This window comes from Cervus elaphus, chromosome 12, assembly GCF_910594005.1.
Source record: "Cervus elaphus chromosome 12, mCerEla1.1, whole genome shotgun sequence".
Lineage (NCBI taxonomy): Eukaryota > Metazoa > Chordata > Mammalia > Artiodactyla > Cervidae > Cervus > Cervus elaphus.
The window spans coordinates 3,326,745-3,343,897 of record NC_057826.1 but is presented as its reverse complement, the minus strand read 5'-3'; the positions used below and the strand labels follow the sequence as shown (position 1 = coordinate 3,343,897).

The 17,153-nt window shown below is 48.5% G+C and overlaps 1 protein-coding gene across 3 annotated transcripts in view; it reads right to left on the bottom strand.

The window, feature by feature from the left end:
- Positions 1-2,991, bottom strand: part of KCNK10 (potassium two pore domain channel subfamily K member 10) — a 149,025-nt gene extending 146,034 nt beyond the window's left edge. For 2 of the 3 annotated variants that reach the window (XR_006344145.1, XM_043921036.1), the window contains exon 1: positions 2,327-2,991. Coding sequence is in view for 2 of the 3 variants with exons in the window: in XM_043921036.1 (XP_043776971.1) it covers position 2,327 (1 nt within the window). In the remaining variant the exon portion in view is untranslated. Of the gene's footprint in view, positions 1-1,504; positions 2,062-2,326 lie in introns of those variants that run through there. The other variant, XM_043921037.1, reaches the window with a different exon arrangement.
- Between the last annotated feature and the right edge of the window lie 14,162 nt (positions 2,992-17,153).

Sequence of the window (17,153 nt, the reverse complement as noted above, 5' to 3'; positions counted from 1 at the left end):
CACCCGTCTCCCCTGGTTCTTGCCAGTCTCTTCCATCAGACGCTCTCTCAAACCCTTGCTGCTCTTTTTCATGAAACATACTGGAACACATGGAACAACATACAAACTTGTAATTATGCACCTCCCTGTGCAATGACTGATTTAAGTCTCACCATAGACTCCAAAAAGACAGAGCTTTTTGTCTGCACCATTCTGACTATATTTCCTGCACCTGGGACAACATTTGGTTTGTAGTAGATATTCAACGAATATGTTCTGAAAGGATTCCCCCCACCCCCCGCCAAAAAAAGCAAACAAGCAGACCGAAAAAGGGCACAATTCCCTATTTCCAGAGATGGAGAGAGAAAATAGAAGGTCTGGGTTGTATTCAAGATAGAACAGCCCTGGTGTTGAGAATAGGCAATTATCTCCTCACTCTGTCTTCAAGAACCCGGTCAATTCCTAAGACGTGTCCTCAACAATGACTGGGTCTCCTCTTTTCCAAACAGAAAAGAAGAAATGCACTGGTAATAAACACACACAGAGATACACACACATCAGACAAATTTCAACCCCAAGTCACTCAGAGGCGTTGTCTTGCCCAACTCAGCCTTCGGATGAGCTAAGAGAAAGGCTCGTCAAAGGCTTGACAAAAGCAAGAGCGTTCTTGTCAAAACTGGACACGAGGTTTCAACTTGCTCAGCTGGCAGAGGGATCGCCCAGGAGCAGCCTTCACATCTGTATGCTAACTGGAGACGCAGCGACCCTCCGCACACACGAAGCTGCCTAAACCGCTCCCTTTTGAGTCCAGGGAACACTGCCCAGCATTTCTAAGAGCCTGTACGCTACACTACTACTCCGGCTGGGGGCACTCAAAGCGCCCCTCCCCGAGCCCTCAGCAGCCCCACCCTTCTGGAAAACCACCCTCGCTCCCCGCTTCTACTCCCATCGGAGCCAAACTCGCCGCCTGGTTTGGTGGTAAGACTGAGCAAAGATCGGGAAGGCCCCGAGGGGCGTCATTATTCCGCGTGCCCCAGAGAAGTGCCACCTCCAGGGGCTGCTGCTGCGAGGCGCAGCCTCTCTTGCTGCCAGGAAACCCTTCCCGCTGGGGACACCCCGGGCTGGCCGGGGAGCTCCAGGTCCAGGGGAAGGCACCCCACCCATCTTTGCCAGAGACAAAGATCACCAGAAACAAAGGAGACACACGCACACACTAACACACACCAAGTCGGAAGCAAACACCGACACTTGCTGCAATCCCAAGCCAAACAGCCGGCTTGGTGTGTCTTTAGATAGATGCTGAAACAGTCCAGCAGGGACAATGTTAGGGGATAACAGCAGGCGCGATCTGGGCCCGGCACCCACGCGGCCTCCGCCCGCCTCCCACCGCGCTGCAGTCCCCAGGCGCGGTTTCCAGCCTCCGGACACACGCCGCCGGGAGCCTGGGTGTTTGCACTCCGGGAAGCGCGCGCACACGCCAGGGATGGAGGCAGGGCCAGCGCGGCCAGAAGTAGGAAATACCAACCTTTAGGATCCCAGTTCACCTGTTTTCTTGGAGTCTCGATTGGAAATTTCATTGCTCCGTTGCCCAGGAGGGGAGGGAAAGGAAAAGAATCGAAATAATAATAAAGTCCTGGAGCTTTACCAGCCTCGGAACGGCAGTCCAACAAAACAATTTCCGAGGATGGGGGAGCCTCGGGCTGGCTCGTGGAGGAACCCCCGAGAAAGACTAGAGCAGCACTCTTGACTGAGGAGCGAACGGGAGGCTGTTTGGGTGTTTGCACCGGTGGCGGGGCGGCCGGCAGCCCCCCGCCCAGGGTAAAAGGAAAAGTAAGACCCGCGAGGGGTGGACGGACAGGGAGGCTCGGGCAGAAGAGGCAGACACGCGGCTTCGCAATCGCGGGGCCGGCAGGCGTGGGGCAGAGCCGCCGGAGGGCGGGCGCCAGGGAGAAGCCCACTGCAGTGCCACTCCGGCCCCCCGAAGGCGTGTGCTCACACACTCCCGCACGCGCGCGCACACTCACACTCGCACACACTCGGCCGGCCGCGCGCTCGGGCGGGCACGGCCGCCTCGCTCGGCCGCGCGGGACGCACAAGCCCCACCCCGGCCGCGGCTCCGCGCCCCCCGGGCGACGCCCCCCACTCCCCGGCCGGCGAAAGCCATTGGGCCGAGGGCGGGCGCGGCGCCCCGGAGCCTCCCCGCCGCGCGCCGCCGATGCCGAGCCACGCGGGAGGGCGCGCCGCGGGTGGAGGCGCCCGACCCCCGGCGCCCGGGCGGGGGCAGCGGCCGGCGGCGGGAGGCGCCCGGAGACGGCGGGGAGCGGGCAGCGGGCGCGCAGGTACTTACTGGCGGGGCCGGCGCGCTCCGCGGAGTCGCCGCGGGAGCCACGCTCGGCCGCCCGGCAGGCACTGTAGGCGGCGGAGGCAGGGCCGCGGCGGCCGCTCCGCAGGCCGCGGGCTCGGCGGGGACCGCCTCTTGCCGCGTCCAGCCCGGGCGCGCCCCCAGCTGCGATCCTCACTTCGGGTGTTCCCTCTGGCCCCTCGCCCGCACCCCGAGCCCGCGTCCGCGGCGCGCTCCGAGGAGGCCGGTGCCAGCCCCAAGCCTTTTGTTCTGGGGCCGCCCGGCGTCCGCCGCGCTCTCTCCCCGCCCGGGGAAGCTCGCTCCCCAGGCACAGCCGGGCCCGGCCCCAGCTACCTGCCGCCCGGCCGGGGCTGCGGCTCGGAGCCCCGGGAGGGGCGGGGCCGGGGGGGGGCCGGAGGGATGCGCCGGAGCCCCTGCGGAGAACCGAGCTGCCAAGACCTGGCGGCCCCGGGAGCCCGAGGGCCTGGGCAAGGGAACCCCAGGATCGTTCCCGGAAATTAGCTGAACCTGGCGCCCTCCCCCGGACCCCGAACACCACCCCCCGCTTGAAGCCGCCCCGGGGCTCGCGGTGGGACCTCAAGTCTCCAGAAGAAACTGGTGGTGCTGGGATGCTCGTGAATGAGCTACTCCAAGTACCAATATCTATAATGTTTACAAATTACTTTGGATGCCTAGCGACAGAGACTTGCACGCAGTAGATGCTCAATAAATACTAAATGAAGGCCTGAACTGCAGGAAGTCGTGCTACAACAGGACGGAGTTCAAGTTCCCGCCCACTCACTGTCCTTACTACGTATATCTTGACCCCTTCTAGGGGCCGTCACTATGCTGGGTGCTGGCGATACGACAAAGAACCAGCTTGACATGGACCCTGCCTTTACAGGGCTTACTGTCCAATGCCATGAAGTCGGGTTAGACCGTTGTGGCCTTTACTTAAAAATAAAAAAGAAACGGACTTATTCCCCAGTCTGCCTTTTGCGTCACTAACTGCCTGCTGGAGCGTTTGCTCTGGGAATGCATGCCTCTTTAGGGCACCTTGAGGCTTCTGGGGAGCCCTGTGTCAGCAGGCTCTTTCTCATCATCCATCTCCTGCTGTCAACCTCCAGGTTGCTGAGTTCCAGGCCAAGAGCCGCGGAGCTCACTGTCATCGATGGGAAGGGTGGGTAAGTGCTTTGTCACTGACCGGACAGGCGCGGGGGAGCTCTCTGCAGACCCAGCTCAGGAAAACTGTAGCGATCTGATGGCTCTGCTCTGACTCAGACCTTCAGGCAGGTACAGTTTCCTAGGTGCTTCAGAGCCGCCTTCTCTGGAACTCCCGTTCCGCACTTTGCCTCCCTCTGCTAGGAGGCTGAGAGGATCCGTGAGACTGGGAAATAAGACAAACGAAAAATTGCCCCTTCCCCGACTATGCCTCCAGCGTGTGCCCCTGCTCAATCACTTCTAACTCTTTGCGACCCAGTGCCTCCAGAGACACCAGTACATATGTAAATTCTGCTCTGGAACCCAAAGGGAACTGCTTCTAAGCTCCTGCGCCAGCCTTCAGAGCCTCCTCTGTTCGCGCCTCCTCCACTGCCTGTGGGCTGAAGGGCGCCAGTCCAGTCACTGCACTGCATTATCTGCACCCGAGTCAGAGAGAGGTCTCCACGGAGGAAAACAGTCTGTCTCCTGAGTCAGGGGGAGGAGGGGAGGCAAGACTGGCATTCATCAACTGCCCCTTCACCTTCTCATACTTCTCTCCATCTTCCCTACATCACCTCCAACTGGCCTCACCTTGCAGATGAAAAGATCAAACCCCTGCGAAGTACTGGAGCCCGCCCAAGGTCACAACACAGAGATTCAGACCCGAGGGACCTGGGCCTTGGACCCCTGACTCTGCCCCTGAAGCTGTCACATGGGTACTTTGGGTTAATGAAGACCTGAATACAATAAGTTTCTAAGACTCCAGCCCCTCCGCCTTTGCAAAATGACTTGGACTAACTTGGTGCCCTGGGATCTATTATACATCAGGGAATTAGTTCACTGTCCAGGGCAAATTTGCATGGCACGAAATGCAGCCTCAGAGTACCTCCTTCAGTCAATCAACAAACGTTCATTGAACACCCCCCTGTGTACAAGACAGTTGGCAGGGTTTTGTCTGAAGTTATTTTGGCCCCTGGAGAATCTTCGCCAGAAAAGCATCAGCAGAACAATAGCAGTTTGGGGTGGACATATTGGGGTGAGGTTGCAGAATCAGGGATCTGGAGTTCCTGACGTCGATAAAGACTTGCGCGGTCTTTGGCTCTGAGGATCATCTCTCAGCTAAATCCCCCTTCCCAACCTTTGGGGCTTCTCTCACCTCCACTTTCATTCTCCCTTCTCAGAATGTATACAAAGACAAGTTTTTTGGGGGAGGGGGATCTACCAAAATCAATAAATTCATGAATTAATCCCAGCACCCCTCCCCTAAGGTGCCTGAAATCAAGCCCGACCCCTAAAGAGCGCACTCGGAAAGGACTGCGGGGCGGGGGCTGGGGAGAGGAGCAGCGGGTGAGTTCGGAAACGGAGAGGCGCCGGGAAGGGAGCCCCCCTCCCAAGAAAAGCCACTTGGTGCATTAACCGTTTGTGCTCCTGCAGTTCCCTTCCTTCGCCTCCAGTTCTCCCGCTTCGTCACTACAGACTCGATGACACTCACCCCAAGAAGGAGGAAAGAAGTGGTCGGTGCAGAGAAAAAGCATCCGAAAGAGGTGCGGTGCCAAGCGGTTCCCTCGCCTTCGGTGCCGCGGCAACTTCCATGGCTACTGCTGCGGGCGGGTTAAGTCTGGTGGAAAGGGGCCGCTTGCGGTCCCTGCGCTGGGGAGACAAAGCATCGTGGCGCCGGGGCTCCCCGCACCCGCCGAGCCCCGCCGGCGGCCCCGCGCCCTGGTCGCGTTCGGGGGTCAAGGGCGCGGGTCCCTTGCCGGGGGACGCGTTCCCGCGGGCCGCCGGGTCGCTGCAGCCCAGAACCAGCGATAGTTGCGGCAGCGGTTTATTGGATGCCCTGTGGCCCGGCGTGGAAGGGAAGCTGGAAAAGCCCAGTCATTTCCCGCGAGAAAGTTTCCCGCGAGTTGGTGGCTCCTTTCCCCCTCCCCGCCGCAGCCCCGGGCGGGTTGAGGGCGGAGGGGTGCTGCCTGCCGCGGGGAGTCCGCCTCTCCAGCGCCTGGCAGAGGACAGCTCCGCCGGCGAGGAGCTGGACCCGGGATGCGGGGAGACGCAGGCACAGTCCCGGACAGCGAATCGCAGCTTGCGGGACGCCGCTCGCTGCGGGTTCGGCCAGCGGAAGGGGAGGAGGACGGATGTGGTCAGAATCTACTTCGAATTCACGGATAATAAAGCGCATTCCTTATTCTGCCTTGGATTATCTCCCTTTGGCTTCCCCCTTCCTCCCTGAGGTCCTCAAGAGATCCCCATCTTCCTTGACTTTCCCCACTCCCAGACATGTCCAAGTCCTCTTCTCAAAAGAACTGCAGAGAGATTTCCAAGTCATTTTGTGAAAATATTCCCCCCCACCCCCACCCCGGTCCCTTCACACACACACACACACACACACCCAACCCCACAACCCCAGTGGAGGTGGAGACCCACTCAGTGGTCAAACTGATAGGACTATGCACTGAAGTTAAACTGCTCCACCAGGTCTGTTTTCTTTCCCCAGCAAAGTTTCCACGTTGTTCTCAGCATGTAATCATTCCTGCATTTGTCTTCATGTCCCAACCAGCATCTGCAAAAACACACCCTTAAATATATGTTGCTCTAATCTGAGGCTGTGCTTTTGGCTTGAAAAAGCTGGAGACACGCCAGCAACTAAAGGGCAAGAGGGCGTCCTGTAGCATCCTGCTCAGCAGTGAACTCCAGGGTAAATCCTGCAGACTGTTTAGGTGACTCAAACCTCTGACTGGGGGCTAATGAAGACAACATACTGTGAACCCCCGGGGAAGCTGTAATTAAAGCACCCAGGCTGAGGAGCAGGTTTCATAACCAGGAACTACATCTGCTTCCCTTTTCAGTTTCTCTACTTTAAAACCTTTTTTACTGAGATATAATCGACGTGTAACATTATATCACTCAGGTTTACAACATAATGATTCTATATTGGCATGCATTGTGAAATGATCACACGGTAAGGCTAGTTAACACCCATCACCAGGCACAGTTACAAAACTGTTTTTCTTACAATGAGAATTTTTAAAATCATCTCTCTTAACAACCTTTAAAAGTACAATATAGTATTATTAACTATAGTCACCATGCTGTATATTACACACCCAGGACTCTTAAATTTTTAGAGAATATTATTTAAGATCATGTACCAAACATTTTACCCAAAAAAAAGTATAGAGCCATAATCCTGCTTATTATAAAACAAGTTTTAAGGAGATTTCCCCTCTCTGAGTTACCACCAAAACATAATCCCAGGTAATTTTTTTAAGAGATGGAGCTGGATTTTTTGTTGTTGTTGTTTTCCCCTCAAATTCTCATTTTGAAATTTTTCAGACACACAGAAAAGTTATAGTTGTTCAATAAAAACCAGAATCCAATCAAAGATTTCATTTGGTTATTATTGCTGTTTATTATACTTTAGAGAATTCCCTCCGTCTTATTTTATGGCATTGATTTTTTTTTTAAGAGAACAAATTCATTTGCTTTCTGGCAATGTTTAATGTCATGATGCAGCTAAAGATAAGTCGAGTCAAGGGGAGAACAAACAATTTCCTGACCATAGCAGGTCATTAAAATAGCTCAAAAAAAAAATAATAAAATAAAGTAGCTCAACACCTTCTAGTTGAACTCGGTGTCTCCACCAATATCTATGGAACAGAAGGCAGTTGCATCCTTAATCACTCAAGTGTCTATCCTAGACTTAGCCCTAGCCTTAGTCAAAGAAGTTATTTTTGTTTCTTCTCCTCAAATTGGCCATGTTTCAAGGATAAACGAGAGTTTTCACGCATCCACACCAGTTGACAAGCACATATGGTACTTTTCTGAATTTAAAAACAAGAACTCAGCAAGGTTACACACCACAATGAATAATTTTCATGTCATTCTAGGAAGGTTTTAATGTGAACCGAAATTTGAAGGCATGTGGAAGGCATACATACTCTCAATGACCTGTTTATTTATGGGCAAGTCATCCCCAGAGACTTTAAGCTTGACAAAGAGTTGAAAATCCTTCAGGAGGATCTGATGTCTCCAAATATTGACAGGTGCTTCTACCAAGCAGCCAGTGAAAGACTTGGGATAGCCTGACCAATGGAAAAAGTTGTTTTGCTTGGTAGAGAATAGGACGTCGACACAGGGTCCACTGGGAATGTTTGATATATGTTCATTTCATTTTTGTTGCTTTTAAAACAGTACCTGATTGGGTGAAAATGATTGGAACAAATGTAATGTTAGAATTTTCCTCTCCTACCACTAGGTCATCTAAATGGTTGCTGAATCATAGAACCAGATGTGGAAGAGGTCATTTCAAGATATCGCCTAGTTCCCCTTTCCACCTCTGAATAGGATTCCAATGTATATGACCATCCAAGACTTCTATAGACCAGGTCCACATAGCCAAAGCTATGGTTTTTCCAGTAGTCATGTACGGATGTGAGAACTGGACCATACAGAAGGCTGAGCACCAAAGAATTGATGCTTTCTAATTGAGGTGTTGGAGAAAACTCCTGAGAGTCCCTTGGACTGCAAGGAGATGAAACCAGTCAATCCTAAAGGAAATCAATTGGAAGAACTGATGCTGAAGCTGAAGCTCCAACACTTTGGCCACTCATTGGAGAAGACCCTGATGCTGGGAGAGATTGAAAGCAAAAGGAGAAGGCAGGGGCAGAAGATGAGATGGTTAGACAGCAACATCGGCTCAGTGAACATGAATTTGAGCAAACTCGAGGAGAGCATAAAGGACGGGAGCCTGGCACACTGCAGTCGGTAGAGCTGCAAAGAATCTGACACGACTGAGTGACTAACCAACAACAAGATTTCTAAGTGTAGCTAGTGATAGACATTCCGAATTATGTAGTGATAGGCTCCGCCCAAATTTGCGAACTTTGGAGAAGTCAAATCTTTTCTCACTTCCAATCTAAATCTCTTCCTTCCTAAGTTTTCCAGTACTTAAGTGAAGATCAGCAAGATGCTTACAATAACTTTTCTCTATTAGAGATTAAATTGTGCACCAACTTTGTCTTCATGTCAAGTGATTCTTTTTACTAACTCTTTACCAAGATGTTCAAGCATTTGGCCAACTCGTACTTTTCTTAAAAACATTTTTTTTACCTCAAGTGTCAAAAAAGAAAATCAAAATCTCTGTGAGCCTTACTGAGTTTCTCCACCTATAGAATAGGAATAAGTAATAAGTGTTAATACATAATACTTGGCCAATCAACACCAATCTTCTTCAGTAGGAAGCACAACCAAGCAAGTGAACTGTGCCGAGTTTCATTCAGTCTCTTCATCTGTAAAATGGGACAATAAATGTCCAACACTAAATGTAGTTCCACCTACAGGGTGGCTTAAGGGGAAAATGGGTAATGAAAGTGCTTTGTGAAATGTGCAAGAATTCACAGATGTAAGGGATCATTATTACGATTACTGGATCCATAAAGTTTTTCTTACTCTATGCCAGGCACAAAGCAAGCACTTTTAAACATCACTCCATTTATTTCTGATAACAATCCTAGAAAATGGTTACTATTATCATCATGATTTCATTTAAAACAATGCCTGACATGTATTAGGCACTTAAATATTTGTCAAGGAGGAAGTTGGAGCTTGGAAAGGCTAGTGGCTTGTCCAAGTAAATGTGCCTCGTTAGAGATGGTAGAAATTGAACCAGGCCTCCACTCATCTCTAAGTCAAAGTACCATTCTTTATGTGGACCTAATTACATAAAGTTATTTCGATCTCCGGAGTAGAGTCGATTCTACTTGAAATTGCAGATGAAACTGTCTCTACATTTTCCCATCTCCTTGGCATCTACCCACCTTCTGGGTCTCTTACATTCTTCATCCTACCAAAGTGTGCTCTCTTTCCTCTCTGAAAGAACTAATGGATGTTCTTCTCACCCCAGAAGTATTTGCATTTCAACAGTGATGGTGACTGCAGCCATGAAATAAAAAGACGCTTACTCCTTGAAAGAAAAGCTATGACCAACCTAGACAGCATACTAAAAAGCAGAGATGTTACTTTGCCAACAAAGGTCTATCTAGTCAAAGCAATAGTTTTTCCAGTGGTCATGTATGGATGTGAGAGGTGAACCATAAAGAAAGCTGAGTGCTGAAGAATTGATGCTTTTGAACTGTGGTGTTGGAGAAGACTCTTGAGAGTCACTTGGACTGCAAGGAGATCCAACCAGTCCAGCCTAAAGGAGATCAGTCCTGAATATCCATTGGAAGGACTGATGTTGAAGCTGAAACTCCAATCCTTTGGCCACCTGATGCAAAGAGCTGACTCATTGGAAACGACCCTGATGCTGGGAAAGATTGAAGGCAGGAGGAGAAGGGGATGCCAGAGGATGAGATGGTTGGATGGCATCACCGACTCGATGGACATGAGTTTGGGTGAACTCTGGGAGTTGGTGATGGACAGGGAGGCCTGGTGGCTGCAGTCCATGGTGTGGCAAAGAGTCAGACACAACTGAGCAACTGAACTGAACTGAACTGAATTGAGTGAATATGAATCTTAGACCATTAGCTTCATCAAATAAACTGTTGGGGAAGAGGTGAGCAAGAAAAGTGAAAGTAGTAGTCACTCAGTCGTGTCCGACTCTTTGCGACCCCATGGACTGTAGCCAACTAGGCTCCTCTGTCCATGGAATTCTCCAAGCAAGAATCCTGGAGTGGGTTGCCATTTCCTTCTCCAGGGGATCTTCCCAACCCAGGGATCGAACCTGGGTCTCCTGCACTGCAGGGAGATTCTTCACTGTCTGAGCCACCAGGGAAGCCAGTGAGCAGGGAAGGAGGTGGGAAAGCCTTTATTTTGACTCCGAAATCACACCCAATCATAGCAGGTACATGGCCATCTTGAAAAATTCAGCCAGATAAGCAGTCTTATTGGTATTACTTTGACTTTGCTAGGTCTTACCCAGTTCTCCATGACCACATGATGTTGCTGGGCCATTCTCCTCTTTCAGTGGTCAGTTAATAATGCTGATTATAGAAAGAGGATTTCTTTCCAGTTTATGCAGTACTCCTATATTTAGATTCTGATAATATGCTATTTAAAATAGCCCTCTAATGTTACTGACACACACTGAAATATGGACCCACTCGGATCTGTGAAATAATTAATGATCTACACCACTCTCTTCATCAGGAATCAAAGTTAAGCTGATAACTGTTTCTAGGAGTCATATTGTATCTTTTATGGAAGATCATTCTTTTTCATTTCTCTCCAAATATGGGGTGTTCTTTTTCAGTAAGGGGGTCCAGAGAGCTGTATTATCAGTTTCAAAATGTTGAGTGATCATAACCTTTCAGTTCAGTTCAGTCACTCAGTCATGTCCAACTCTTTGTGACCGCATGAACTGCAGGACGCCAGGCCTCCCTGTTTATCACCAACTCCCAGAGTTTACCCAGACTCATGTCCATGGAGCCGGTGATGCAATCCAACCATCTCATCCTCTGTTGTCCCCTTCTCCTCCCGCCTTCAATCTTTCCCAGCATCAGGGTCTTTTCAAATGAGTCAGCTCTCCACATCAGGTGGCCAAAGGATTGGAGTTTCAGCTTCAACATCAGTCCTTCCAATGAACACCCAGGACTGATCTCCTTTAGGATGGACTGGTTGGATCTCCTTGCAGTCCAAGTGACTCTCAAGAGTCTTCTCCAACACCACAGTTCAAAAGCATCAATTCTTCAGTGCTCAGCTTTCTTTATAGTCCAACTCTCACATTCATACGTGACTACTGGAAAAACCATAGCCTTGACTAGATGGATCTTTGTTAACAAAGTAATACCTTTAGTTAGAAAGAACTCAGCATTTTTAGAAAACCTCCATCAATTATTACTCCATTATTCATCATACCAGGCTTCCCACATAGCTCAGTGGTAAAGAATCTACCTGCCAATGCAGGAGACACAAGAGATGTGGGTTCAATCTCTGAGTCAGGAAGATTCCCTGGAGTAGGAGATAGCAACCTGCTCCAGTATTCTTGCCTGGAAAATTCCATGAACAGAGGAGCCTGGCAGGCTACAATTCACGGGATTGCAAAAAGTTGAACATGACTGAGTGACTGAGGACTAAGCACCATTAATCATTCTGTAGAAAAGTCTTGGCTTGTCAGAACTTACCAGGTTAAATCTGCTCCCAGAAACATCCTGGACCAGTCAAACATTCCACTTACTAGGGCTTCCCTGCTGGCTCAGACAGTAAAGCGTCTGCCTGCAATGCGGGAGACCGGGGTTCGATCCCTTGGTCTCAAAGACACCCTGGAGAAGGAAATGGCAACCCACTCCAGTACTCTTGCCTGGAACATTCCATGGATGGAGGAGCCTCATAGGCTGTAGTCCATGGGGTCCAAAGAGTGGGACACGACTGAGCAACTTCACTTTCACTTTCAGTATATAAACAAGTCATTGCAAGTCTGGGTGGACACTTCTATCCTATACGGTAACTAGTCTACACAAACAAGGCCGCTTCTAGCCTATATGGCAACTTTTGGTTATTGTTGTTTTTCAATCACTCAGTTGTGTCTGACTCCTTGAGACCCTGTGGGCTGCAGCAAGCCAGGCTTCCCTGTCCTTCACCATCTCCCGGAGTTTGCCCAAACTCATGCCCATTGAATCAGTGATGCCATCCAACCATCTCATCCTCTGTCGTCCCCTTCTCCTCCTGCCTTCAGTCTTTCCCAGCATCAGGGTCTTTTTCCAGTGAGTCGGCTCTTCACAGCAAGTGGCCAAAGGGTGGGAGTTTCAGCTTCAACATCACTCCTTCCAATGATTATTCAGGATTGATTTCCTTTAGGATGGACTGGTTTGACCTCCTTGTATCCAAAGGACTCTCAAGAGTCTTCTCCAACACCACAGTTCAAAAGCATCAATTCTTCAGCGCTCAGCTTTCTTTATGGTCCAGCTCTCCCATCCATACTTGACACTGGAAAAACCATAGCTTTGACTAGACGGACCTTTGTCAACAAAGTAATGTCTGTGCTTTTCAATATGCTGTCTAGGTCGGTCATAGCTCTTCTTCCAAGGAGGAAGAGTCTTTGAATTTCATGGCTAGAGTCACCATCTGCAGTGATATGGCAACTAAATGAAAGTTACTCCCTCCAGTGGAAAAAGCACCATGTCACAGGCTTGATTTGCAGACAGTGCCTTTGTTAGAGCCAGAAGACACTCCTTAGGGGTAGAGGGTGGAGGCTGGGGAGGACATACCAACACCAGGAAGCCCAGTAGCATGACCAGAACTTGGAATGGGTTTCAGTCCGCACTCACCCATCAGCCCAGCGCCCACATGCAGTGCACAAACCAGACAACTGCACGTTCCCGCTCTTTACATAAGACACACAGATGGATAAATGAGCAGGGGTCGGTGATGGGTTCCAGTGACTCCAGATCAGTGTGGAGGAAATTTTTAAGTACTTTGTCATTTATGAATTAAAATTAATTTTACATTTGTTTTGTAGGAGAAAATGTATTAATATGTTTGTCATTGAACATTTCCCACTTCACTTGTTTCCCTTATTTTTCTCAGAGGAAGACCAAAATATCATGGCTTTGCAACATCACAACCATGTTCTTTCTTGAAATCGATAAAATTAAGTTTGAATTTAATATTACAGTGATGCCTCTGCTGCTTTTGAGCCATGAGTGATGGAAATAATAAATTTAATTCTAAAATATTAGGAAGAAGAATCCACACTCCACCTCTGACTGGCTGGGTGACTTATTCTTTTATTGGGAAAGCTCCTGAGCTGATATGAAGTTCATATGTTTATAGTGCTGTTTTGTTTTCCTCTACTTTACTCTCTCCTTAGAAGATAACATCATCTATTATTTTCCTCTTTGGTGCCAGGACTTTTATTTGTAATACAGACACATTGACTATTATTCTGGCAAATAGAATTTTAAAAGCTGACATCAGAGAGCTCATCTATTGAATTTTACATTCAAGGGAGTAACCTGGGGTTAGTGCGTTTATACATTCTTCAGCTCTTTTTCCATGGAAAGCTACAGATCTTTGTCATGTATATGATATTTGCAGTGATCCCAGTCCACCAAATAGAGACGCAGTTGCTTTAGAAATTTTGAGATTATTCCTGTGAGAAAGCAGAATCATAGAATGTAATCAGTAGTAGAAGGGATTTTATAGAGATCATATGGTGAAAGTATCCCAACTTTGCAGATGACGTGAGGCAGATCCCAAGGACCAACTGCTGCTTCTCGAGACCCTGTTTCAGTAGCCCTAAGGCCGTGGGGTTTCTTTCTTTACTAAGAGCCCCCAGTGACTCTTTTATGCAAAGTCTGGGAGTCTTTGATGTCCTGGAACCCTCTGCTTTACAGATACGGTGATCAGGTCCTGAGAGGTGAGGTGAATCCATGACAGAGTCAGGACAGGATCAGAAACATCCTGAGCAGGTCTTAAGGGGCCCATGAAATAGACTAACAGATCTGAGAAACACTTCAACTGGGGCACTGTGGGAAAACAAACACACAGTTAGTTACCTATCAGAAATGCCAATTATCCAAAGCTCCTCATTTCAGAAGCCTTCTGGTTAATCAAGCACTTGTGAGACCCTTGTCCTTTATTTGCTGAAAAACCTTCAGCAAACCTTCTCTCTGATCGGCTCCCAGATGCTTGCATGTGGTTTGTGGGGCTTCCTCCGTACAGGTAACTCTGGAGCTATCCTCACCTCTGTCTTCACACCTTTGGTCGGTCATCTTTTCTTCTTAAAACTTTTATCAAACCAACCATGTGTCTCCTGACTCACAGTTCACTTTATCATCCTTTCATTTATTTATTGCCCAGTCTCTGTAGTTTTCCGTGTCTAACTCTAGCACATGCTCCTTTACATAAATGCTGTTTTATGTATGAGACGGCAGTCACAGAGTGGGAAGGCCATTATGAAAGAGAACAGAACCCCTCATGTCTACTCCCAGCTCCATCACCAGTAAACTGTATGACCTTGAGCAAGTCACTCAGCCTTTCTGAGCTTCTGTTGTTCAGTGAAAGTATTGAACTCTGAGCTTTCTTCTGTATGTACGCACCATCTCTTTACCAAAGGAGGGAACCACCTCAATTTATTTTTCTCCCTACACTGAGCTGATTTCATGAAGCTGCCTAGAGTACTCAGTCATTCAATAGATGCTGAGGCTTCCCCTCTTGATCTGGCTCGACTTTCCTCCTCCCATCACAGATGTACATGAGCCACATATCTGATCATGGCTGACCTTTGTTTTTGGTAAAGATTAGATTAAAAAAAAGTACAAACTGAGTGTCTTCCCAGTATCACCATTCTTTCCCATGAAATGGCACATCCTGTAGATTGGCCCTTCATATGTGACATTAAAACATTATTTCCATGTGTCTCTTGTATCTTACAGATTTTTGAGATAAGTATAGCATTTCTGATTTTTTAAAATGCATTTTGCCATACTATATATATTATATACTATATATTATTATACTGTATTATATATAGTAATATATATGTATACATATTATATTCATAATCCTGATGATCTGATCTGATCATCTCTTCTTTAGAATTTCCATTTGCAATTAAGTCTCTAAGCGATTGACTGATGATTCAGCAGGTAAAGAACCTGCTTGCCAATGCCGGAGACACAGGTTCGATTTCTGGGTTGAGAAGATCCCCTGGAGGAGGGTGTGGCAGCTTACTCCAGTATCCTTGCCTGCAGAACCCCATGGACTGAGTAGCCTGGCATATTACAGTCCAAACGGTCACAAAGAGTCACTGTGGTTTGGATCATATTGGTTGATGGTTTTTTGGGTGGGTTTTCTGGACTTTACTTTTAGCCATGACATGCAGCATGCAGCACCTTGGTTTCCTGACCAGGAATCAAACCTATGCCCCCTGCAGTGGAAATACAGAGTCTTAGCAACTAGACTGCCAGGGGGGTCCCTCGTTTATGCTTTTGAGTTTTTCTAGAAGTTACTTGGTCTCACAGTCACAACCGTAAGCATGTTGGTTTGCTGTGATGATTTGTCTATTTATTTCTAGAAGAGTACCTTTTAAAACATACGGCACTCTATCACATACAAAAATGCTCTGTTCAGTCCACTGACCCACATTCAAATGCACGAACTTTAAACATACATGAGGGAGGCTATGCTGTTGTTTTCCAGTCGCTGAGTTGAGTCCAACTCTTTGTGACCTCGTGGACTCCAGCACGCCAGGCTTCCCTGTCCTTCACCATCTCCTGGAGCTTACTCAAAGAGGACATAAGAAGTAGGAAATGATGTGTGGTCACTTGGAGTTCAAAATAATAAACAAGACTGTAGAATAAAAAAGTGTGAGATTTCAGGACCTTGGACAGTCAAAAGTACTGCTGCTGTGATGCCTGGTGTGTGTGTATGTACGAAGTCTTTTCAGTCGTGTCTGACTCTTTGAGACGCTATGGACCGCAGCCTGCCAGGCTCCTCTGTCCAGGCATTCCCCGGGCAAGAACACTGGAGTGGGCTGCCATGCCCTCCTCTAGGGGATCTTCCTGACCCGGGGATCAAACCCGAGTCTCCTCTGTCTCCTAACTGCAGGTGGATTCTCTACCTCTGAGCCACGGGAGAAGCCATAACGCCTGGTATCACCACATAAGCAAGCCCGTGGTGCACTTGAATATTTAGAGGGACAAGGTACCTTGAAATACTGGGCCCGTACTTTTTTCAGAGATGCAACAGCAAAGAGCCTGTCCAAAAATGATGTAGAGAATGGGTGGCAGCGTCAGATACTGCTGCAGTCCATGGGGTCTCAAAGAGTCAGACATGACTGAGCAGCTGAACAACAACAGAAGCATATACTGAATGATGACATGCTGGTTTGTGTCCTGTCCTTTCTCTAAAAGGACACAACCCACATGTCATAGCCCTAGACGATAAGGTAGCTGGGAAGACAGGGAGAGGGCGTCTACTGTTGTTCACGTGCTACCTAATGCTGTTCTTCAGTCGCTCAGTTGTGTCCGACTCTTTGTAACTAACCCCATGGACTGCAGCACGCCAGACTTGTCCTTCACTGTTTCCCGGAGCTTGCTCAAACTCATGTCCATTGAGTCCGAGATGCCATCCAACCACCTCATCCTCTGTCGTCCCCTTCTCCTCCCACCCTCAATCTTTCCCAGCATCAGAGTTTTTTCCAGTGAATCAGTTCTTCTTATCACGTGGCCAAAGTGTTTTGGAGCTTCAGCTTCAGCGTCAGTCCTTCCAATGAATATTCAGGATTGATTTCCTTTAGGATGGACTGGTTTGGTCTCTTTGCAGTCCAAAGGACTCTCAAGAGTCTTCTCCAGCACCACAGTTCAAAGGCATCAATGTCTCGGTGCTCAGCCTTTTATAATGTATCTGTATCAAAATGAGTTACTGATTCTTTGTGTGTGTGTGCGGGGGGGCGGGGGGGGGGGAGGCAAGAGAGTGAATGGCCCCAGGCAAGTGTAGACAAACAGCTGGGGTCCGAATTACTCCCAGCTTTGAAGCCTCAGTGAAGATTTGAATTTTACCTTGAAAGCAATGGACCACCTTTCAGAGACAGAGCAAAGAAGGGGCAATGATTAGATTTGTGAAGTTTTTGTTTTCTTTTGTTGTAATTACTCTAGTTTCTCTGTAAAGAATGAAATGAAATGAGCCAAGGTTAGAA